The 22,013-nt window shown below is 65.3% G+C and overlaps 3 protein-coding genes across 6 annotated transcripts; 1 reads left to right on the top strand and 2 right to left on the bottom strand.

The window, feature by feature from the left end:
• The first annotated feature begins 1,620 nt into the window (after window positions 1–1,620).
• IL17C (interleukin 17C) lies at window positions 1,621–3,567 on the top strand. The gene is made up of 4 exons (XM_057711652.1): window positions 1,621–1,624; window positions 1,807–1,927; window positions 2,213–2,547; window positions 2,933–3,567. The coding sequence occupies exons 2-4, from the start codon at window positions 1,925–1,927 to the stop codon at window positions 3,192–3,194; spliced, it is 600 nt and encodes a 199-aa protein (XP_057567635.1). The 5' UTR covers window positions 1,621–1,624; window positions 1,807–1,924; the 3' UTR covers window positions 3,195–3,567.
• Window positions 3,568–5,939: 2,372 nt separating this feature from the next.
• LOC130839388 (cytochrome b-245 light chain) lies at window positions 5,940–13,251 on the bottom strand. Its single transcript, XM_057713654.1, has 6 exons — window positions 13,113–13,251; window positions 9,343–9,412; window positions 8,779–8,853; window positions 8,487–8,570; window positions 7,886–7,967; window positions 5,940–6,350 (listed from the first exon to the last, which is right to left on the bottom strand). The coding sequence occupies exons 1-6, from the start codon at window positions 13,168–13,170 to the stop codon at window positions 6,141–6,143; spliced, it is 579 nt and encodes a 192-aa protein (XP_057569637.1). The 5' UTR covers window positions 13,171–13,251; the 3' UTR covers window positions 5,940–6,140.
• Window positions 13,252–14,112: 861 nt separating this feature from the next.
• Window positions 14,113–20,693, bottom strand: MVD (mevalonate diphosphate decarboxylase). Of its 4 annotated transcripts, none has more exons than XM_057713332.1 (10): window positions 20,540–20,693; window positions 18,548–18,618; window positions 18,042–18,156; window positions 17,641–17,787; window positions 16,730–16,929; window positions 16,578–16,652; window positions 16,271–16,489; window positions 16,069–16,184; window positions 15,243–15,375; window positions 14,113–14,756 (listed from the first exon to the last, which is right to left on the bottom strand). In XM_057713332.1, exons 1-10 carry the CDS (start codon window positions 20,607–20,609, stop codon window positions 14,676–14,678), a joined length of 1,227 nt encoding a protein of 408 aa, XP_057569315.1. In that variant the 5' UTR covers window positions 20,610–20,693; the 3' UTR covers window positions 14,113–14,675. The 4 variants fall into 4 exon arrangements, 2 of the variants coding, with proteins under 2 accessions (XP_057569315.1, XP_057569316.1); XM_057713333.1 differs by having other exon boundaries at window positions 15,243–15,351; XR_009049788.1 differs by lacking the exon at window positions 14,113–14,756 and having other exon boundaries at window positions 16,267–16,489.
• Window positions 20,694–22,013: the final 1,320 nt, after the last annotated feature.

Below are 22,013 nucleotides of genomic sequence, written 5' to 3'. Positions count from 1 at the left end.
CCCTGTGTCTCCTGTGTTTCTGCCTTCCTGTCCTGGCTCTGCCCTGTTAGCTCGCCCCTGCCTTCCATCTGCAGTCTCTGCGTGTGTCTGAGCCTCCCTGGACCTCTGTACCTGTCTCCATCCATCCCTCCTCCCCTACCTCCCTCTCCCCCTGTGCCCCTCCATCCCCTTTTTGCATCTCTCCAGGCAGAGACTCCAGAGCTTGGTCAAATGGGTGTGAGCTGGGGGCAGGGATGTGGTGGGTGTGGCTTGAGGGGTGGCGCCACCCAGGACACCTCCTCCGGGACACCCTCTGGCCTTCTTCCTGCAGCCGCTTTTCCAGTCTTGCCCAACTCGGTACTGGTGCACTTGCTTCAGCTGCCTGCCTGCCCGCCCGCACGCCCACAAGGATGAGGCACAGCTGGGCCCCGCCCTGTCCTTTTGGCCGGTGCCCGGGACCCCGACTCCAGCCAGGCTGCCGGCGCCCACAGGGCAGCTTGGGTGGGGGGGCGGCAGTGAGGAAGGAGCAGGAGGCCTGGGTTTGTCCCCACTTGCCCTTGCCCACCCACTCAGCTGTTCAGAAAGACACAGAAAATTCTGAAGCTCAGCCCCTCGGCGTGGGGACCCCTGCGAGAGCGAGTTCTTTCACTTCCGAAGATCCTATGTGGGGACCCCAGCCCCAGAAGGCAAGCCCACTGCCGGGGGCCGTGTCCCCAGCCTCCAGGTGGCTTTCTCCCCCTCGACTTCTCCCCTAGGGGCCTGTGCCAGGCACGGGTGCCCTCTTCCCTCACTCTGCGAGGGCAGCTCCGTGCCTGGGGACAGGGAAGGTCCACGGCACACCAGCCCTGCCCTCGAGGGCTCACACTACCTTTGGGGCCGAGGCACAAGGGACTGGAACTTCTGGGGCCCCGGGGGCCCTGCACTAAGGCGGGGCGCAGCTCAGCCTAAGGAAGGTCTTTCTCTGGACCTGAGCACCCAGCCCGGAGGAGGCACTGGCTGGGCCCGGGTGTCCCACAGCCGCCTCCACAGCCCTCCCCGGGGTCTTCCTGTCCACCGAGTCTGTGTCTCCACACCCAGACCGGCCCTCTGATAGCGTACATGTTGGCTCCTGCCAGCAGGCGAGGGAAAACCAGAAGGCAGGTGGACTCCATCCTCCACGCCCAGGCCCTCCTCAACCGGACGTTTTATGCTGCTTCGAGAGGACCAGGGCAGATGGGCTCCTCCCAGGATGGCGTCCAAACCCCAGCATTAGAAACTTTGCAGAATCTGGCTCCAAACCATCTCCTTTTCAGGGCAACGAAGGCCCCCTAGCACCCCGCGAGCAGCACAGAGTTGGTGCAGGAGGGCTCTGGGGCCTCCTTAGAAAACGCCAACGGCGCCCTGTGCCTTAAAGCCTCCAGGGCACCCTCGCCACCACCCCCCGCCCTCCCCGGAGATAGGCACGTTTGTTGACTGAAAGCACAGGTGCCAACAGAGAAACCTGAAGACACGCACTGGGCCCCAGCCCCCCATCCCTTCTGGAACCTCCCCGCGTGGCAGGAGGAGGACAGAAGAATCAGCCCTGGTGGAGGACAGAACAGCAGCTCAAAATGAGCGACCCCCCCCCCCCAAGTCACCAGGTCCAAAAGGCAGACACGTACACAGGGTGAGGACGGGCGCGTACAGAAGGTTCGCGTGTCATCCTCAGGCAAGCCGTTCTCAGCCGCACCTGCAAGTGGTTGTCCTGGGGGAGGGTCCCTGGGGGGGGGAGGGGACGGTCGCAGGGAGGGGAGGAGGACGTGCAGCCAGCACTTCCCGAGGAGGAAGCGGTGCCCGGATTTTCCCCAGGTGTGGCCTGAGGTATAAAGGGTGCTGCAAGCCGGCTGCTGCCAGGTTAGCACCAGGTGTGCCAGGACTGCCAGGTGCGCTGCCGCTCAGAGCCGCCCAGCGCCCAGCTCCCGCTGCAATGGTGAGCCGCTTCTCCCCACCCCCACTGGACGGTGCCGCCTGGCCCCGAAGCCTCGGCGGCCCGATGACCCTCAGGCTGAGGATGGGGTAGGGTCCAGGAAGCCCCCAAAGCTGGGGCCAAAACGGAGCCAGGAGCCTGGGTGCCCTGGGGAGCTTGGGCTGAGGGGCAGGCCCCTCCGGGCCTCTGTCTCCCCAGCACCCCCCTTCCACAGGGAGCAGAGCCCGCGGGGGGCAGCGAGGGCCCCTTCCCTGGCCACCCCTGAACACCCACCGCCTGTCCCGCCAGCTCCTCCCTGGCCTCCTGCTGCTGCTCCGGCTGCCCGCCAGCCTGGCGCGCCACGGCCCCGCACTCCGGGCGGCGGCCCACGCCCACAGCCCCGGGACCCCGCGCTGCTACTCGGCCGAGGAGCTGCCCCTGGGCCACGCCCCCCCACACCTGCTGGCTCGAGCTGCCAAGTGGGAGCAGGCGTTGCCGGTGGCCCTGGTGTCCAGCCTGGAGGCGGCGAGCCGCAGGAGGCGGCACGCGGGGCCCGCGGCCGGGAGCCAGTGCCCCGTGCTGCAGCCTGAGGAGGTCCTGGAAGCTGACGTCCACCAGCGCTCCATCTCGCCCTGGAGATACCGGTGAGAGCGGGCTCCCCGGGCCTCAGGGCTCTCACCTGTCGACCCCGGCCGGCCGGCCCTGCCGCCAGGAGGGCGAGGCTGCCCCACGAGCTCGGCCCCGCCCTCGGACACCAGGGTGCCCTGAAAATTTGGGGGGCCCCCATTTGAGTCCTTGCAGGGGTGGGGCTGGGACTGGCGGGCAGAGAGGGCCTCTGCGCTCTGGGAGGGCCGTGGGGCACACGCACAGTCTCACTACCTGGGCACCAGCTGCGTGCCAAGCCCTCCCGGTGCCCCACACCGCCTGCCCCGTGGCCCGGCGCCACCCTGAGCACGTGGTGCAGCCACGGGGCCGCGAAAGAGACGCCCGCCCGCCCGGGGCCCTCTGATACCCCGCCTGTCCCCGCAGCGTGGACACGGACGAGAGCCGCTACCCGCAGAAGCTGGCCTTCGCCGAGTGCCTGTGCAGGGGCTGCGTCAGCACCAAGACGGGCCGCGAGACGGCCGCGCTCAACTCCGTGCCGCTGGCCCAGAGCCTCCTGGTGCTGCGCCGCCGGCCCTGCTCCCGGGACGCGGAGGGGGCGCCCACGCCCGGGGCCTTCGCCTTCCACGCCGAGTTCATCCACGTGCCCGTGGGCTGCACCTGTGTCCTGCCCAGGTCGGCCCCGTGACCTTCAGCCCGGCCCCCGGACTCGCCTCCAGGGAGGCCCCTCCTATTTATGTGTATTTATTGGTTATTTATGTGCCTCTGGGGTCCTGGGCAGGTTCGGAGGCTCCAGGCCTCTGCTCCGAGACCCGGCCCAGGAAGGGACGCGTCCCCGGTGCCCGGGGGGTGACCCTGTGCTGGGCCACCCCCACCTCGAGACGCAGTTTACCCTTTGACACAAACAGCTGGGCCAGAAGGAACATTTTCACTCTTCTAGGACGTGTTAAAACACCTACAGAAAAGGGAAAAGGTGTTCTGACGGCCGCCTCCACCTTGTGGACCCGTGGGCTCCCCTCACCCCAGCCCCCTGGGGTTCCTGAGCACCCCTGTGCTTCTAAAACAGCTATTTATTGTAGATGTGAGTACGTGTCGTTTAACTGATGAACAGCCCCCCAGGGCTGCGCTCCGGGGGGCACAGAGGGCAGTGGGTGAAGACACTCTCTCACTCGCACCCCTGCCTGGCCCTCGACACCGAGCTGCTCCCCCAGGGGCCGCCACTGGCCCATATCGTGGTGTGTCCTTCTAGAAAGGTCCGTGCGTGAACCCAGGTGCACCCGGGGTGGGTGAAGCCAGGTGTGCCCTGCTGGCCTTGCAGACTCCCGGGCCTGGCGATGGGTCTCGCTCCCAAAGCCCAGCCCCCCCACCCACAGACCCTGGGGACTGCCTCTCTGCCCCACGGACAGGCTTCCCGAGGGTGACTTCCCAGGGGGTCGGCTCGGGGGGACACGTCATGGCAGCCTGGCTGAGTCACGCTCCCCCAGCCCCGGCAGAGGCCCAGGCAGCTCTGGACACCCCCTTGGGCGTCTGTCCACTGCGGGTGACCTGTCAGGCGAGGGGCGGCCAAGCTAACGGGCGCCTCCCAGCTCAGGCAGCCGCCGGCCACCAGAGGACCGCCCGCGCCTCTCATGGCAGGATGTGCGGATCAAAGCACATTTCAGGGCCGTGAGCTTAGGGAGCCCGGAGTGCACGGCCTCAGCAGTTCTGGCTCAGCTATGCCCACACCCCCGCCTCTGGAGACGCCGTCTCCCCACCTGTGACGCCCATCGGCTCTAAGGGCTGTGGGGCTCCAGGGCAGTTGTCTGCTCCCCTGCCACGCTGACCTGCTGATGGGCACCTACTGTGTGTGAGGCTCAGGAAGGGGGCACGGTCTCAGAGAAGACTTCCCGAAGAAGGTGACCTATGGCTCGAGCCTGGAAGGAGTCTTCAGTCCACACCTGCTTACCGAGCTTCTGTCACGTGCCCAGCCCTGGGGTAGAGCTCCCCTCCTGCCCCGCAGACGATGGACCGCCACAGAGCCAGCAGGGAAGCTCTGGGCCCGCCGGGGGTGAAGGCTTGGGGAAGGGACAGTGGTTACAATAGGGGCCACCTGAGGACGACCTGGTGGCCCTCTGGGGCCACGGCGCTCCAGGCAGAGGGCGCGGCCCGTGCAGAGGCTGAGAAGGCAGCCTGCCTGCGCCCGGGGGCCCGTGTGGCCGGAGTCCAGGGGGCGGGGTGACAGGGCCCAGAGCAGACAGGGGCCGGGGGCGGAGACGGCCTCTGTCCTGGGCTGTGGGAGCCTGTGGGCTCTGAGCCGGGCACCGGGCAGGACAGGGCAGTGCTGGGAGTGGCCTGGGTGGGGGGGGGGGGGTGGCCGGGACAGGACAGGGGGCCGACTGGATGTATGCTGAAGACGGAGAGTGTTGACTGACGGGCAGGGTGCCCTCCAGGCCAGAGGTCCCTAGAGACCCCCAGTTCTAAAAGTATGAGATGAGAAGGGAGTGGGTGCCCAGCAGGGAAGGGGCTTCCCAGGCTGGGGTGTGAGATGAAGCCAGGCAAAGCTTTGGGGGCCACAGGGGCTCCTGGCCCTGCCATGGTTAGTATGGGTGTGTGTGTGTGTGTGTGTGCGTGTGTGTATGTGTGTTGTGTGTGTGAGTGTGTGTATATGTGAGCTGTACATGTGTGCTGAGTATGTGTGTGTGTGAGTGTGTGTATATGTGAGCTGTACATGTGTGTTGAGTGTGTGTGTGTGCATGTGTGTATGTGTATTGTGTGTGTGTGTATATGTGAGCTGTACATGTGTGTTGAGTGTGTGTGTGTGTGCATGTGTGTATGTGTATTGTGTGAGTGTGTGTGTATATGTGAGCTGTACATGTGTGTTGAGTGTGTGTGTGTGCATGTGTGTATGTGTATTGTGTGTGTGTATATGTGAGCTGTACATGTGTGTTGAGTGTGTGTGTGTGTGCGTGTGTTGTGTGTGTGTGTGTGTATATGTGAGCTGTACATGTGTGTTGAGTGTGTGTGTGAATGTGTGTGTGTGAGTGTGTCAGTGTGTGTGCGCTACTGACCCAAACTCGGGCCCCTTCGCCCACTGACTGCGCATCCCCCCCACACTCTGTTAACACCGTCCCTGAAAGCCGCCCGGGGGGTCGGGGTCTTTCGAGCACCAGCTGCCGGGACTGCTCGTTTGGCGCCTGCAGTAAACGCTGCCCCTTCCTCCACCCCAGCCTGTGTCAGGAGGTTGGCTTGGCTGTGCGCGGGCGGGCGGACCCGAGTTCGGTTTGGTAGGGATCTCGGTGACCCAGCTGGGGCGGAAGTCCTGCGTGGGCGCCTCGCCCCCCCAGGGGGTCCGAGGGCTGCTCCAGCGGGGGAGTCCTAGCAGGTCGGGGGGCTGGGGGACACACACGCCCTCCCCCCCACCTGGACGCTCACTTCCAGAGTAGAAACAAAGACGTGGAGTTCCAGACCCGTGTTTCGCGGCACAGGCGAGGCCCAGAGATCCCGGGGCCGCAGAGGAGGGTGACAGCCCTGTGGCCGGTGAACCCGGAGGAGGCGGCAGGAAAGGGGGTGCCTCCGGTGGGGGCCGCCCACCCCCCACCCACCCGCAGGAAGAGCCCTCGGAGCTTCCGTGGGGCAGGAGGGGTCCAAGGCCTGGTCACACGACCTCATCGGTCACCGGCATGGGGTTTTCCTGGGGGCCACCCGTGGGGACCTCCGCCGCCTCCTCTGCACCTGGCTTCTTGCGGGCCTCGGCGGGGGGCCGGGGCGGGGGGTTGGTGGGTGGCTGCTTGATGGTACCCCCCACCTGCGGCCGCTCCTTGGGCTTGGCCTCGATGGGGGTCCACTGCTCCCCTCGGATGGCTGCCTGCAGGACACAGAGCGGCTGGACCGGGGTCCTCCCGGGCTGACCCCGCCCTGCCTCCCCACCCCTGAGCTCCCCCCAGCCCCAAGGAGTCAGGACACGACCAAAGTTGGGGAGACCCGAGGGGATTAGAGCTCAGAGAGGTTATGTGACAGGCCTAAGGCCACACAGTCAGAACCCAGTGATTTCACCACAAGCGCAAGGGGTGCTGAACCCCAGGGCTCCTGACAGATCCCCAGGAGGCCACTTCCGGGTGCCCAGCCCAAGTCCAGGCTTCCTCCAGGGACTAGGGGCCGGGAGCAGGACGGGAGCCAGGCCCAAGTGGCCATGATGCTGAACTGAGGCCAGCTCCTCTGGGCGAGGAGGGCGAGGGGAGGCCCAGGAGGACGGCTGCGGAGGCCAGGGGCCCAGGCGTATTGAGGGGGAGGAGTGTGCAGCCCAGGGAACGTGCTGAAACGCAGACCCCCGGGCCGACTCCACAGCCACCGGCCAAGCCGACCTGGGGACGTGTATCTTTCATGTTGTATCTCAGAATAGTTGATAAAAAAGTATGTGACAGCATATAATTTAGGAAGCATAGAATAAAATGAATTTCCATAATCACACCTCCTAAGTTAAAAACTAGAACACTCTACCCTGGAAGGTAAAACTAGAAAACGGAAGGAAGAGAATGCAGGAAAATGCAGCATGTGGGCAGGGAAAGGCGATTTTAAAACACACAAACCACAGAGCACATAAATTAGACAAGCTTCTGTTCTGCCCAGTCAAGGACTCGCGGAGAAAGTTAGATCCTTAGCAGAGACGGAAGTATCCCCCACGGCTACACTCACAAAGGAGTCACAGTTAACATACACGTGACGTTCCTGCAAACTAACAGGAGAAAAGACAAAACCCCAGTAGAAAAACGGGCTAAAGGTCTGAAGAGGCAGCGTAGAAGAACTCAGAACGGCGGAAGCGAGTGAGGAGCCCGACGTCAGGCCCTGTCCGCCTGGCTCTGGGAGGATGGTGGCCGTGGGGGGCTGGAACCCACAGCGCGGCGGGTCGGGGGCACCAAGCGCAGGAGAACAGCAAGCATTCAGCAACCTGTGCCCGGCGGGGCCCCCTGCCCCGTCCCCACCGCCCCCAACTCTGTTGCGAAGATGGCCTCGTGCAGCCTTACAGACGAGGGGCCATTTGCATAACCTGGGCTCCAGGCACACCCAGCCCCACGGGTGTCGCGCGCGTGGCACACACGCCCTGCTCCCGAGCGCCCCGGGAAGTGCTCCTGACGGCGCCCCGAACTGGATGAGACAATCGAGCAACGGCTCCAATCCAGGCCGGGCTGCTGGCTGTGTGACCTGGGTCCGCCACGTGCCCTCTCTGAGCTTCCGCCCCCCCACCTCGCGGGGCTGCGGGGCAGGTTACAGGAGGGTGAAGGGGAACGGCTAGCACGTTAGACGGGCCATGAATGGAGGCTACGTTGCCGCCGTCCCCACGACACGCGCGAGGACACAGGCTCAGTCTGCAGGCCCGGACTGACCGCAGAGGACGCCACTCACCAGCAGGTAGATGCAGCTCGCAATGACCAAGCAGGCAGTGCCCAGGATGGTGGCGAGCAGGAAGCCGGCAGGTACCGCCAGTCTGGGGAGGGGGTGGAGGACGGGAGACAGTCAGAAGGGGGTCCGCAGCCCCAGGCCTGGGTCAGAGACCACAGGAGCTCAGGACCAACCCCCCGGGACCCTGAGCGGAGGGTATGCCCAGTGCTGCCAAGGCCGGGCTTCTACCTTTGGCCCCCGAGCTGTTCTCTGCCTGGTTTGGCACCTTAACAAGTCTTGGGCCAGGGCTCCTGGCCCCCCCGCCACCACCCAGGGAAGAGGCCAGGCAGCTGCAGAGGCGCTGGGCGGGGCGGCCTCCCGGGCAGGGACCACCAGACACGTGGGGGGACAGCTGAGCGGAACTGCCCAGCTGAGCCGTCAGCCCCAGCACGCTGCTGATTCCTGAGCGGAGCCCCCAGGTGGGGGTGACTCACACTGGGAGGAGTGACGGATGGAGGGTGGGGGAACCTCGGGCAGAGCCCGGAGGGGCCTGACTGCACCGTAGCAGCAGGCGGCGCTGGGGACCCCGGGGGGCGGAGACGCTCCCCGGGGGGCGGAGACTCACCCCAGGTGCAGGAAGGCCCGGATGTAGTAGTTCCTGGTGAGGGGCCCCAACGCCTTCACCGCTCCGGTCAGGTACTTCTGTCCACTAGGCAGAGGGAGGGAGACCGCGTCCCACTCTGCACGGCCCTCCGCCCCGCCCGGCGCTGCCGGCTCTGCCTCCCCGGGGCCCCGGGGCTCAGCGGCTGGGCGGCCGGAGCGGGGCGGGCTGGTGCCGGGGCCTCGGGGGGACGGACCCAGGCCCCCCCCGCGGCCCCAGCTCCCGGGGAGCCCCCGCACAGGGAAGGGGGACTCACTAGCGCTCCATGGTGGAGCCCTTGCTCCTCTTGCTCTGAGGGTACTCCAGCAGGCAGACCGCCACGCCCGCCGCACTGAGGCCACGGCTAAGGAACAGCCCGGCTCAGCCTGAGGGGCCGCGGCGAGCGCCCTCGGCTGATGAGAAGACGGGGGGTGCGGCCGCTGCCTGGGGTCACACAGCGGGAGAGCCCCGGCCGGGATCCGAACAGCCCCGGCCACATCACGGCCTCCCTTGCTGACCTGTGCCCCCCACTCCCTACACCTGCCTTGGCCTCCAGAGGGCCCGTAGCAACTGGGCTGGCCGGGGGCGGGCAGGGCGTGTTGGGGGCCGGGGGAGGCCTGCTCGCTTGCGGACAGGCCTGGCCGGCTGGGGAGAGTGGCTGCTAGAAGGGGTGCAGAGGGGCCTCAGTGCCAGCCCTCGGGGGCCGCGGACCCCTCCCACCCACGCCCGGGCCCAGGCCCGGTGGGTCTGTCACCTCCCTGCACTGAGCCCCTCCTGCCTTGCAGGGGCACTGGCACCACCCCCGCCCCGCCCCGCCCTGGGGTCTGCAGCCGGAGGATACATGGAGTACGCGCCCAGGTACCACTGGGTGAACCGGCCGGCCGTGGCCACGATGCCTCCGGTGATGAGGACTGTGGGCAGAGCAGAGGCAGGTTAGCAGGTGCCCACCCTGTCCCTGCGGGGGCTCCGGCCACCTCCCCGTGCTCCCCCTCCCCCAGAGGGGCCGCCCGCCCACCACAGAGCTGCCCTCTGCCTGCCGCCGTGTTAGCCCAGGAAGGGGACCCAGGTGGGTGCAGACCCTGGCCGGTGACGGGGGACGGCCACAGGCAGAGGGGTCGGGACGCCTTCCCCAGGGAAGCGGCATCCGAGCTGGGGAGGGGCTGGGGGGCGCGCGGGGGAGGCGGGGCTGGGCTCCAGCCTGGACACCCACCCCCAGGCCTGTGACCCTCGGCACGCTGAGTGTTCGCTCGATGCATTTAAAGCCTGCACTGCTAGTTGTTCATTTTGTACAAGCTGCGTGCAGGCTCTCTCCCCACTGGGGGTGTCCTGGTCGACCCCATTCGTGTGTTTTGTCGGACGCTGATACTCCCACTGGTTCTGGGTGGACTTGCTCTCTGCAGCCTTTTACCTGCAGCTCTGTGTGCGCCTGCCGTGATCTAGCGGATCTCTGTCTTCCCTCCCCAGTAGTTTTTTGCTATCGTGGTAAAATCAGCAAACAGCTGGGCGGCGGGAAGCACATTCACCGTCGTGGCGCCGTCACCACCATTCGCCCCCAGGATTTCCAGTCATTTATTGAGGTATAATTACTACATAAAGGGCACAGGTTTTTACATGTGTGACCCCTATGTGATCACCCAGATCAAGGTTCCCGCCACCCCAGAAAGTTCTCTGGGGCCGTTTTTGCTGACACAAGGCTTGTCCATGCCCTTCCTGCGGTGTCTGCCGGGAGCACGTGCCCACTCTGTGTCTTGTTGGGTAGTTTCCTACTGTGTGAACCGACCACGGTTTATTTATCCATTCTCCTGCCTTTGGGACGTGTCAGTTGTTTCTGGTCTTGGGCTGTTAGGCTAAGCGGACAGAACGAAATTCTTTGCACTTTAAGCAATCTGCTAGTGAGCTTAACACATTTTATTGACTGTGATTGCAGATAACTTTATCTTATTTGTGTTTTTTCTTTTTAATATTTATTTGGCTGCGTTGGGTCTTCGCTGCAGCATGCGGGCTTCTCTCTAGTTGTGGCGCGCGGGCTCCAGGGCACGTGAGCTCTGTAGTTGTGAGCTCTGTAGTTGTGGCACAGAGGCTTAGTTGCCCCGTGGCATGCGCGATCTTAATTCCCCAACCAGTGTCCCCTACATTGCAGGGTGGATTCTTTACCACTGGACCACCAGGGGAGTCCCTTATTTGTGTTTTCTCTTCAACAAGCTTTTCTTCTTGCTTCTCTTGCCTTCCACCAACTTGATCAAACTTTAATTTTAAAATTCCTCTTCCTGGGACTTCCCCGGCGGTCCAGTGGTTAAGACTCTGTGCTTCCAATGCAAGGGGCACGGGTTCAATCCCTGGCAGGGGAACTAAGCTCTTGTTGCGCGGTGCAGCCAAAAAAAAAAAAAAAAAACCCTCTTCCTGAACCACATGTGGACTTTAGAAGGTTTAACTCCAGTCTCACCCCAAACGACCCGTGACTGTCAATCATTTATAGTCAGTGTCTTCACACTCGTGGGGCCGTCCTTCCCCCCGCACCCAGCTTCACTCCCGCTGGAGCACATCCTTCAGTAGTCCTTTCCGGTGACCTGAGCTTCCTGGCCGGTGGTCCGTGCGGCACAGGGTGGGGAGGGAGCCCACCCCACGCGCCGTACAGGCCTGCGTTTCCAGTGGTTTGTCTCGTTCACGGCTTTCTTCGTCCAGGCTCTGGCAGGAGACGGCGCAATTCCTTGGAGGGGAGGATCTTTGGGTCTGTTTCTTGCTCGGCTCTGGCCTCAGAATCCCACTGGGGAAAAGCCCTGCCTTCCCACGCCGCTCCGCTCGGCCCCTGAACCCTCATCATCTCCCAGTGTGTCGGGCTCAGCTGCGTTCACGTTCACGCACGCTGCGCTGTCAGCACCTCCCTGAGCTGGAGGAAGGAAGGGCTGTCTCCCTGGTGTTCAGGCAGCACCATGCCCACTCGACCTGGGCGTGAGCCTCTGTCATGAGCAAGGGCCCCAGCTCCCGGGGGCTGCGGCCTCACTATGGGGACAGACGCTTCAGTCAGTGGCGCACTAGGTGGGAGACGTGGCAGAGGGGCCGGCTATGCCAGGCTGGTACTCTGGAGAGACTCCTCTGAGCAGGTGGACATGAACGGAGAGGTGGACAGGGAGCCAGCCCCTAGGGCTTCAGGCAGAAGCTGCCTCGGCAAAGGCCAGGGTGGGTGGGCCCCGGAGGGCCAGGGGCGGAGTGGTTGTGATGGAGGGGACATGATCCGATGAGATGGCACTTTCTACAATAAAAAGGGCCCATGGGCTGCGATGCTCCTGGGGCCTGGCCTGGACAGCCCAGGGAGCTGTGGTTGGTACTCAGTTGGGAGGCAAAGTCCGCGAAAGGAGGAATTCAGAGCCCAAAGGGGGACCTCTTTTGATGATGGAGGAAGCTGCGCCGTCGTCACTGCAGCGGGGGAAGCTGGGGGGAGAGGACGGCTCTGGGCAGACACCAGGAGAGCCGGGTGCTGGCCCACTGACCTCTCAGCCGGGTACTGGCCCACTGAGCTCTCAGTCGTCTGGATGCCAGAGAGGGGCCGCCTGCCTGGACACAGACCTCGGGGCCAGTGCCCCAAAGTGGCCCACCCCCACAATATGACCTCACAGTGCTCCTCTCCCTGCAGCGTGGTAGTGGGGGCCTCAGGGTGGGTCCCAGGCGAGCGGTGGTGGGCTGAGGCCCTCCTCATCACCATGCTCCCCAGTCCCCCCACCCCCTAGTCCCACTGGGTGCGGGGCCTTCCTGGAGGGCCGAGCTGTGAGCAGCTTCCTCTTGCCTCAGGCCCCGCCCCCTCCTGAGAGGTTCCCAAGTCTGCAGCACAGGGGCTGCAGACCCGCCAGCACTGCGGGGCAGGGAGCCGGCCTGCCAGCCCTCCCCAGAAGCAGCCCCCGGGGAGCTGGGTGGGAGGGGTCACGTGGGCCGTTTCCAGCCGCCTTATGCAATGTTCTTCTGAACAGACTCAGGGCCGGGCCCCAGAGACAGCCCCCCACGGGCCAAGCCCCTGGCCAGGAGGCAGAAGGAACCCACCTCCACACCCCAGGACCCCAGGGAGGAAGCACCCAGCCCAGGGCGGAGGGGCCACTCTAGGCAGGGGTGGGTCAGGTCGGGCTTTCCCAACCCTGCTGGGCGGTGACAACGGAAACCACCGGGGGTAAAGCAAGTGCTTCTTCTCCCGACTGCAACTTCCTCTTTCGGGGTGGGGGGGCGGTTGGAGCAGTGAAAGGGGCCGGGGGACAGCCGTGGGGGGACAGAGGATGGGGTGTGGGTGTCCATGGGCCTGCAGGGGCAGGAGGGCCCCGCATCCCCCTCCCCAGCCCCAAGGCTTCAGCCTGCTCCCAACACAGGTCCCCAGGCCCCTTCCCGCCAGGAGACTCCTCCGCTGGGGTCGGCCGTCTCGGGGCCCCCACTTCCTGGCCTGCAGCCCAGGGTCTCTGGCGCCTCCGGACGCTCTCCCGCCCCTCCCCAGCCTGCCCCTTCCTCCTTCCTGGGGTCTCCAGGCCCCCTCTTCCCCAGCCCGGACTCCCGCCTACACTGCCGTGGCGCCCCGCAGCCCAGGCGCAGCCGCCCCCTGCAGCCCCCGCCCCAAGTGCAGGAGCCCCCACTCACTCAGGCCTGACGCCAGCGCCTGCTCGTTGGCCCACATGGCCCACTCGATCTGCCCCATGGCGGAGACCAGGCTGGACGTGGCTCAGACCTTCCAGACCTGGCGTCCCCACAGCTCCGCCGGCCTCCCGCCCCGCCCACCCCGAGTTCCCCAAGTTCCGGCGCTGCGCTGCCCCGCCCGCCGCAGCCCCGCCCCGCCCCTGGCCCCGCCCCAGCCCTGGCTCCCCAGGTGGCAGGCCCGACGGCAGGTATTCCCAGGAGCCTCGCGGCCCCCATGAGAGCCTGGGCCTCAGAGCTCAGGAAGGGGCCCTACCCAGCCCCACCCAGCCAGGCCGGCCTGGGTGGATTCCCTGGGGTTGGGGGGTGGGGGAGCAGGGCTTCAGACCAGGACCCCTGAGCCTGGTAGGGATCCCTCCCTGGAGGTCAGCGCAGGCCCATGCCCTCTCACCTGGCCCTGGTCTAGTGCAGGTGTGGACAGGTGTGACCTCTGCAGGCAACCCTTTGTGGAGAGATTAATTTGAGGGGGGTGATGAGAGTGTGGGACGCTTCTGGGAAAATCCAGAATGCAGGGGTGCTGGGCCCTGCCCTTTGTGACTTCCCTCCTCTGACCCCTTCAGGGTCAAGGTCATAAGGCTCAGATGCCCTCCCCCCTCCGGGTTAGGGCAGAGGGGAGGGATGTGGAAGGTCAGGTGGGAAGACTGGAAAATCTCGCTTGCAGGGAGGACTCTGCGGTTGCAGACCCACAGCCTCTGGCTGCACTGGTGCTCCTGCCTGCAAAGCTGCTTCCCACCTTCCTTCCTGGACGGAGCTTAGACCCAAACCACACCCCTGGCACGTCAGCCTTAGTGACCACCGTCCACCACGGTGTGGCCGTAGCGTGGCGCCCGCTGCGCACCCCCACGTGGCTGGGCAACCACGGGCGAGCTCAGGGCAGAAGGCGCGTCCCCAGCCTGGTCTCCCGCCGTGCCCTCCCAGAGAAAAAGCACACCAGGCGAGTCCTCGAAATGCCTTTACTCGGGCCCTGGCACAGCTCCCGTCCTGCAGACAGAACACCGGTCTTTCCGTGAAGAGTGAAGAAAGACTGCACCCACGCGGGGGCCGGGGCTCGCGGTTGGATGGAGCACGTCACGGAGGTGTCCTGAGGCTGCTCCCTGCGCAGTGCCCCATCCTCCAGCTCCGTGGGCGTCTGCTGACACACCATCCCCAGCGGTCGAGCTGGTGTTTCGGGGCAGTGGGAGTGGCCCCAGAGTTCAGGGCTAGAGAGCCCTTCACGGGTCCATGCACCGGCAGCTCCTAGCTGGCTGGCTCAGTCCTCCAGGCTTGAGTCTGGATCCAGGCTCCCATCTCAGCAAAGCGCTGGGTGCAGGTTGGCGAAGGTGAGGCACTGAGGGGACCCGCTCCTGACCATCAGGGCACCTGCAGGGACCATTCCCCTGCCCAGCTCGGCCACAGCACCCTGCCCGGCCCGGAGCCAGTAAGCACAGCCGGCTGCCGCCACACCCCTCTCCCAGTCCCAGCAAAGCGGCCCCTTTCCCAACAGCGGCCAGGGCTCCGTCGAGAAGGTGGTCAGGCGACGGGCTGCGGCAGACCGTCGGGACCCAGGAGGTGAGCACCAGGGTCGTCCAGGACTTGAGGCCCAGGTCCCACCTGGTGGGGGTGGGGAAGTCAACGTCAGGGCAGGTGACAGGGAGGGACAGGGTACACCTGCCCTCCCAGGAAGCGCAGGTCAGATGACACCCTTGTGGTGACACTGGGCCCAAGGCCCAATCCTCCGGCAGAGCCCCGGTCCCTGGGGCAGACTGTGTGTGGACAGCACGTCCCGGGGTGGATGGTAAAGACCAAGTCCTGGGGGCACAGGTCACAGGTCTGGGAACTGGACAGAGGTGGGGGACATGCTGGCCCCACCACTCTGAGCCGGGACTCTGATTCCCACATTCCAGCCCCATCCTCCCCTCAGCACGGGGGCGGCGCCCCGCACACCACAGGCGTCCTTAACCGTCCACCGAGCGGGAGCTGCTCTGAAACCAAGGAGCAGAGTCCCGTCTACTTCACTGTCCCCTCCGCCGGGACACAGAGGGGCTGCGAGCCCTGGGGCGGAGCCCGCAGGGTGTGTGTGCTGCGCGCGGGCCTCACCTGCGTGGCAATGATGTATTTGATGCCGCCGGGGGTGGGGTCCATGTCCAGTGCAGCTTTCAGCGCGTCCGAGAGTGGGACAGGCTCCACAGGCAGCCCTTTCAGAAACCTGGCAGAGGAAGGCAGGACGGGCCTGGAGGGCAGGGGTGGGGCAGGGGCAGGCCGGAGCTCAAAGTGGCTGCCGGGGGCCGGGGGGCACGACGACGGGCGGGGTCGGGGTCTGTGGGCTGATGAACGAGGGTGCGTGGTGCGTTCTTAACGCCTCAAAGTGGCTGAACGTGGGTCTGCATGAGGTGCGCCTCACCGGGCACACAACCGCGGAACCGCAACGCTGCGCACCTGGCGCCGTGCCTGAGCTCAGGGTTTCGGGGAACCTCCGCAAAGCTCTGGTGCCCACCCTCACCCTGGCCTACGGCTGCTGCCGGGCCCCGCAGGGGACACAGCGTAAGACAAGAAGGTGAGTTGGTGCTTAAACCTAGAAAGCACCCTCGGGGTGACCAGTGCGACGAGTTCTGAGCCCCCACGGCCCCGGCTGTGGGGCGCATCCCGCGGGCGGTGGAAGGCAGTGTCTGGCTCCACCCCCTGGAAGTGGCACTGCCCCCTCGGGGTGACAGAGAAGGGGACCCCACACGCGCTCCCCACATCCTTAGTGGTCAGGCGTCCCCACCGTGAGAACAGGGTGCCTTAAACAGCTGGGAGGAAGAAGCCCAGATGCCCTCTCATCGCCAGAGGCATGTGCCAGGCCGGGCATGCGCAGGAGCGCCACGGCGCCACGCGGCCTGTGGTTCCACCGGCCACGCCTCCCGGGTGCAGGCCCCCAACTCACTGGTCTCCGTTCGCCTCGGGGGGGAAGCTGTGCCTCACAGCAGCCACGAACTCAGCCACAGCATCGTCCAGGGTGAAGATCACGGCGTTGGGACCCGCGTCGAACGTGTATGCCGCCTGCAAGCACACGGTCAGGCCTGCTCAGCCCGGCTCGCAGCACCTGCGGGCCAGCGCGCGGGGCCGGGGCGCCCGCCCACACCTGCCTTGGTGCGCCCGTGGTGCGCGTTGAAGCGGTGCACCAGGCGCATGACGCGCTGCGACGTGTCGCTGAGGTAGGAGATGGGCGGGAAGGTGTCCAGGCAGGTGGCGTGGAACTGGTTGCTGTCCTGCATGGTCAGCTGGCCGAAGGCCTGGAAGTCGCGCTCCCTGATGCAGCGGGTCATCTCGGCCATGCGCGCCGGCACCAGCGCCTCGGCCCGGAACTGTGAGGCGGGCGGCCGCCGCGTGAGCCGCGGGGCCCAGAGCCCCGGCGGCCACCCGCCCCCCGCCTGCCCGCCAGCAGGGCCTCACCCTGAGCAGGGCGCTGGTCTCCACGCTGGTCTGCATGCCCGCCGTGCTGCCTGTCAGCTTCCTCTCGGCGCTCACCTGCGGCGAGGCACGGAGGTGTGCCCCGCGCCCACGGCCCCGGGGAGGCCCCCGCCCCAGCTAGGCCCCCCACTCACCACGAGGACGAGGACGCGCAGTTCCGGCCAGTGTGACTCGGGGGCCACCTGACGGGCGACGCTGTCCTTCCCGTCGGCCCGCTCCCCCATCTGCCACTCCACGAAGCCGCCGTACAGGCTGCGGCAGGCGCTGCCCGAGCCCCTGCGGGCCACTTCCGACAGGTCACTCTCCACGCCGTAGACCCGGGCCAGGGCGTAGGCTGCAGGCAGCGGGGGGAAGACTCAGACAGGCTGGGGGCCCGCCCTACTCAGCGCCACAGGACGGGGGCACCGCGGGGACGCAGCCTCAGCCCCCGCAGAGGGCTCCGCAGAGGGCTCCGGGGGCACAGGAGCCGCCGGGAGAGGAAGCTCCCTCGGGACCAGGGGTCCTCTGTGCCGAGGGGCTCGAGGAAGCTCTGAGGAGCTTCGCGGGGTGCTGTTCTGGACGGGGCCCAAGGCACAGAGGGCAAAGCTGGGCATGCCCGGGGCTGCTGGCAGCGCCGCGCGCAGGGCCGGGTCCAGTCAAGGCTCTGACGCCGGGATGTGGACCCAGGCGCCCACGAGGCGAGCTGTCTGCTCCCCGTGCAGCCCGGCTCACTGACCGCAGGGCCACATGGAGGATCTGACCCGGCCGCCCCCTGCCGTGCGGACCGGCTCTGCCCCCAGCTCGGGGGTGGGGGCCCTGCTGGAGAGTGAGCCAGCGGAGGGGCGGGCACAGCGGGGTTCGGAGGGGCACAGGGGTTCCCAGCAGGCCGCCCGAGGGCCTGGAGCTGCCGCAGCCCTTGGGGTTCTGCTGTGTAAGCCAGAAACTCACCCCCGCCAGTTTAAGCCAGTTTGAGGGGGGTTCTGTCTCGTACAGGTTCCCACACACGGAGCCCCTGCACGATCTCGGTGTTCAGACGTGTGAGACGGCCCCGCGCCCGGGCACCCACCTAGGCCGGCGTAGCCCGCCGCCGAGGAGGCCAGGCCTGCGGCCGTGGGGAAGCTGTTCACCGAGGCCACGTGCACCTTGTAGCTGAGGCTGGGGGGCAGCGGGTCCTCGTGGCCATCGCTCCTCCTCTTGCGGGCCAGGCGGCGGACTGCAGGGACAGGAGACACAGCCGCGGGGCAGCGCAGCAGGAACCGGCCTCGCCCGAGTTCCTCACACAGACCCCCTTCCCGGGAGGCCCCAGGCCCGCCCGTGCTGACAGGCGTCCCCGGCCACGGGGGCGTGGGAGGTGGAGAAGGTGGCCGCGGCGCCTTCTGTGCACGGAGACCCACCCAGCGCGAGGAAGGGGCACAGGGGGCGGAGCGGGCCTGGCCTGACCCCGGCATCCCTGGGGCCCCCACTCACTCTCCCTCAGGCACGCTTGGAGGCGCGGCTGCCCCACGTCCTCCTCCTGGCCATTCAGCCAGATCCGGTCCTCTGTGAAGTCCTTGCTGATGGCGGCTGTCGTGGTGGTTTTTAACTGGGAAAGAAAGGGCAGGCCCACCTAAGTGGCAGGCACCAGCCAAGCTCCCCTCTCTGCGGGTGCCTTTCCTACCCTGGTCCCTCCTGGGCACCCACGCAGGGCAGTGGCCTTGCTGGAGAACAGGGAGGTGGAGGCGGGGGCCGAGGCGGGCCGGGATCGGGCGGTGGGGACACCCCGTGGGTGTCCACTACGCGGGGCACGTCCCACGCCCGCATCTCCCGGCAGTGAATGTGGGGCCGGGACCTCCCGGGAGGGGCCAGGCGAGTGCGTGCCTGCGTGCTTAGCACTCCTCACAGTGGGTGATGGGACTGCTGGGGATTTCCTGCTGCATCTGTAAACAAAGCTTTTGTAAACGTGTCTTTGGTGTGAGCTGCCAGCCCACGCTCACCTGGTCCTGGTGCAACGTGACGCTCAGAGAAGAGTTTATGGGCAGGATCAGCTCCTGGTCTCGCTTTCCCCCTGGAACACACGGCCCATGGCAAAGGCGGTCACTGTCCCAGCCCAGCAGACTGGCACGCAGCTGCCCCCGCCCACCAGCACCCCATCCCTCCCCACCCCCACTGCCACCCACAGCTCCCCAGCTGCCTGGACCCTGCTCTCTCAATGCACAATCCAAGTCCTCTTCCTGCTGTGCCCCCACCTTCAGGAAGCCCTCCTGGATTGCTCCCCACTTCACTTAGCTCCCGACAGCAGGGCTGGAGGCCAGTCCATCCCCTTGCTTCACTGCTTCTGTTTTGTCTTTCACTCATTCAACAAGTAGTCTTGAAATGCCTACCAGGTGCTGAGTGCTCTGATTATAAGGCCCTTGCCTTTTCTTCCCAAACAGAAAGAGCTCCAGTTACTGAAAACTCCTCAAATCTCCCTGCTCGTAGACCCTGGAGACACTCAGCATTCCCCCCACGTCCACTCCTGGCCTATCACAGCAAACACAGGAAACCTTCCAGAAAGTCCAAAATTTCAAATCCATAGTTAGGCACAGGTGCTACACCTTTGTGTGGGGCATACGGTTACAGGGCATAAGAAAGCTGAATCCTGGCAGGTAATCCACGAGTGCCCAGAAGGATCCCCCATAAACACGTGCAGCTGGTTTCACACAAAAGCGCAAAAGCAGTTCCTCGGAGGAGGCCCGGCCTCTTCCGAAAACGCTGCTGGGCGACTGGACGTCCACGGCCAAGTAGAGCCGTGCCTCACGTAGACGTTGGAGGGAAAAAAACCACTCCAAATGGATCACAGACTTCAATTTACAATGCAAAACCTTAAAACTTTTAGGAGAAAACACAGTAAACACTCTTTAGGGTGTAGGGCTAGGAAAGATGTCTCTGACTCGGTACCAAGGCTGGAGGAGATGACCCACGGGGCCCCAGCAACATTTAACAACTTCCTCCCTTTGAAAGACCCTGTTAGGGGGATGAAAAAAGAAGCTACACGGTGGGAGAAAATATTCACAAACATTTACATGCAACGAGGATTTGGAATCTAAAGTACAAAACGAACTTGCAAAACAACGGTAAAAAGCAGACAATTCAGTTAGAATGTGCACGAAAGTCCTGAAGAGACATTTCACTTAAGATTCTTGGAAGGCCACTGAGCGCAGGGAAAGCTGTTCAACATCAAACTGCAGGAGAACACACACTGAAGCCACAGGGAGACGTCACCAGTCACCCATCAGAATGGCTAAAATGACAGCCGGTGACGACCCCGCAGGCCGCAAAGCTGGACCGCACGGACGTCATACGTCGTTGGTGGGAATGAAACATGGTACAGCCACGCGGGAAAAGTTTGTTTCTTGCAAACACCAAACATGCGACCACCCTCTGGCCCTGCAACCGTACTCCGGGGCGTTCATCCAGAAGAGTGAAAACTTCCGTCCACACAAACACCTGAACGCAAAGCTTCACCACCGCTCTGCTCATCACCGACCCAAACTGGGAGCAGCGCGGCCGCCTCGCACGCGCGCGTGGCCAAGCCAGCCACGGCCCCTCTGCCCCGGGAACAGAAGAGCTGTCCCTGGAGGAGGGGCACTGGCTCCTCCAAGGCTCGCGCGGGCGACTCCCCGAGACAGGCGAGCCGGAGGAGCCAATCCCGGAGCGCTCCGGAGGCGGGAACGAGGCCGGCGCGGGGCGCGGGGCGCGGGTGGGGGCGCGGGGCCGCGGGAGCCGGGCGTCGCGCGAGGACCGCGCCCCCGGGTCCGGCCCCGCGAGGACAGACCGCCCGTAAGGACCGCTGCCCCGGCTGCGATGGCGCCCGCCTCCCGGGTCGCACCGCCCGGCCGAGGGGGTCCCCGCACCTGCACGCGGACCCACAGTCATGTCCACCCAGGGCCGCCGGCCAAAGCGGGCCTCAGTTTCCCCGTCCGCAGGGCCCCGCGCCCGCCGCTTACAGTACTTGATGACCGCGATGTTCACCGGCGCGGTGCAGGTCACCACCACCAGCGGCTTTGCCGAGGCCATGGCCGAAGAACAACGCGACCCCGGGCCGCCGCTGCCTGCCTTCCCGACCCGCGCCGCAGCCGGCCCCGCGATTGGTCCACGCCGTCCCACCTGCTCGCGTGCTGTCGAGTCAGCGGCAGGCCCGGCCCACGCTCCACCTCTCAGCCAATGAGCGAGATCGAACGATGGGCAGCCGACGCTGAGCCCGCCCCCGCTGGCCGGCCGACGCGCTCCGCCTCTGCGCAGGCGCAGGGAGCGGCCTCGCCCCCCGCACGCGTAGTCCGCTCAGGCGCCGGCTCTGCGCAGGCGCGGGGTGTGCGCAGGCGCTTGGCGGCGGCCTTCCCGGGAGCGCGCGGTCAGCTCGGGAGGGAGGCTCTCGGTGAGAGCGGTTTTCAGCACTGCAGGACGCGGGCGCCGCCGCCAGAGCCTCCTCAGCCCCGCCGCTGAGCTTCCCCTCGCCCCGCCGCCCGGGGTTCCTCCTCCCGACCCGCCGCCCGGGGTTCCTCCTCCCGACCCGCCGCCCGAGGTTCTTCCTCAGCCCCGCCGCCCGGGGTTCCTCCTCCCGACCCGCCGCCCGGGGTTCCTCCTCCCGACCCGCCGCCCGAGGTTCTTCCTCAGCCCCGCCGCCCGGGGTTCCTCCTCCCGACCCGCCGCCCGGGGTTCCTCCTCCCGACCCGCCGCCCGAGGTTCTTCCTCAGCCCCGCCGCCCGGGGTTGCTCCTCAGCCCCGCCGCCCGGGGTTCCTCCTCCCGACCCGCCGCCCGGGGTTCCCACAGGCTCCCCACCCCCTGGCTGACCAGGTCCTGGGTGGGGGGCTGCTAAGGAAGGAGCTGCTTTGGAGATGGATGCTTTCAAACCCCACTCCCCTTTTTTTAAGGTCCGTATAAGCAGGGATTCTTTTTTCACGGTTGAAGTGGATTGCCGCTTTTATATTGACTCTTTTATTGCTGTAAGGTGTAGCATTTTAACTGCTTTTAAGCGTGCAGTTTTGTGGCATTAAGTACCTTCACATTTGTTGGGTAACCATCACCACCCTCCATCTCCAGAACTTTTCCCCAAACTGAAACTCTGTTGGTTACAGGTAGCTCCCAGTTTCCCCTTCCCTTATTTATTTTTACTTTTAAAATGATGCAGGTGTCAGTGAAGATGAGAGTATGTGATATAAAGTCTCCCACTCTAGGCACAGCCCCCCAGTTCTGTTCCTGGGAGTATCAGCAAATAGTTTTCTTCCACTAAGGTGTTTCTTGGAGATCATCCCCAATGATCTAGGCGTGGCATAACTTGTCCAACGCAGCCCGTGTTGGTTGATGGTTGAGTTGTTACCAATTTTTGGACACAAGCCGCTTTTTTGTGCACATGTGCAAGTAGGAGAAATCCCTGGAACTGGAATTGCTGGGCCCAGTAGGATGTGCCTAAGGTGATGTCG

The sequence above is a fragment of the Hippopotamus amphibius genome, chromosome 16 (assembly GCF_030028045.1).
Source record: "Hippopotamus amphibius kiboko isolate mHipAmp2 chromosome 16, mHipAmp2.hap2, whole genome shotgun sequence".
Classification (NCBI taxonomy): domain Eukaryota; kingdom Metazoa; phylum Chordata; class Mammalia; order Artiodactyla; family Hippopotamidae; genus Hippopotamus; species Hippopotamus amphibius.
Note: the sequence above shows the minus strand (reverse complement) of the source record. Positions and strands in the feature narration are given on the sequence as shown.

What these genes read in the sequence shown, in the direction of transcription:
- MVD (XM_057713332.1), bottom strand. Translation starts at nt 20,609, where the DNA reads ATGGCCTCGGCAAAGCCGCTGGTGGTGGTGACCTGCACCGCGCCGGTG. An exon ending in CCAAGCGTGCCTGAGGGAGA is followed by an intron (nt 17,788 to 18,041) that starts GTGAGTGGGGGC and finishes CTGTCCCTGCAG; the next exon opens with TCCGCCGCCTGGCCCGCAAG. An exon ending in CGCACCACGGGCGCACCAAG is followed by an intron (nt 16,185 to 16,270) that starts GCAGGTGTGGGC and finishes GTGTGCTTGCAG; the next exon opens with GCGGCATACACGTTCGACGC.
- IL17C (XM_057711652.1), top strand. An exon ending in ATCTCGCCCTGGAGATACCG is followed by an intron (nt 2,548 to 2,932) that starts GTGAGAGCGGGC and finishes CTGTCCCCGCAG; the next exon opens with CGTGGACACGGACGAGAGCC.
- LOC130839388 (XM_057713654.1), bottom strand. Translation starts at nt 13,170, where the DNA reads ATGGGGCAGATCGAGTGGGCCATGTGGGCCAACGAGCAGGCGCTGGCG. An exon ending in GGCGCTGGCGTCAGGCCTGA is followed by an intron (nt 9,413 to 13,112) that starts GTGAGTGGGGGC and finishes CTCTGCCCACAG; the next exon opens with TCCTCATCACCGGAGGCATC. An exon ending in GGCTCCACCATGGAGCGCTA is followed by an intron (nt 8,571 to 8,778) that starts GTGAGTCCCCCT and finishes CCCTCTGCCTAG; the next exon opens with TGGACAGAAGTACCTGACCG.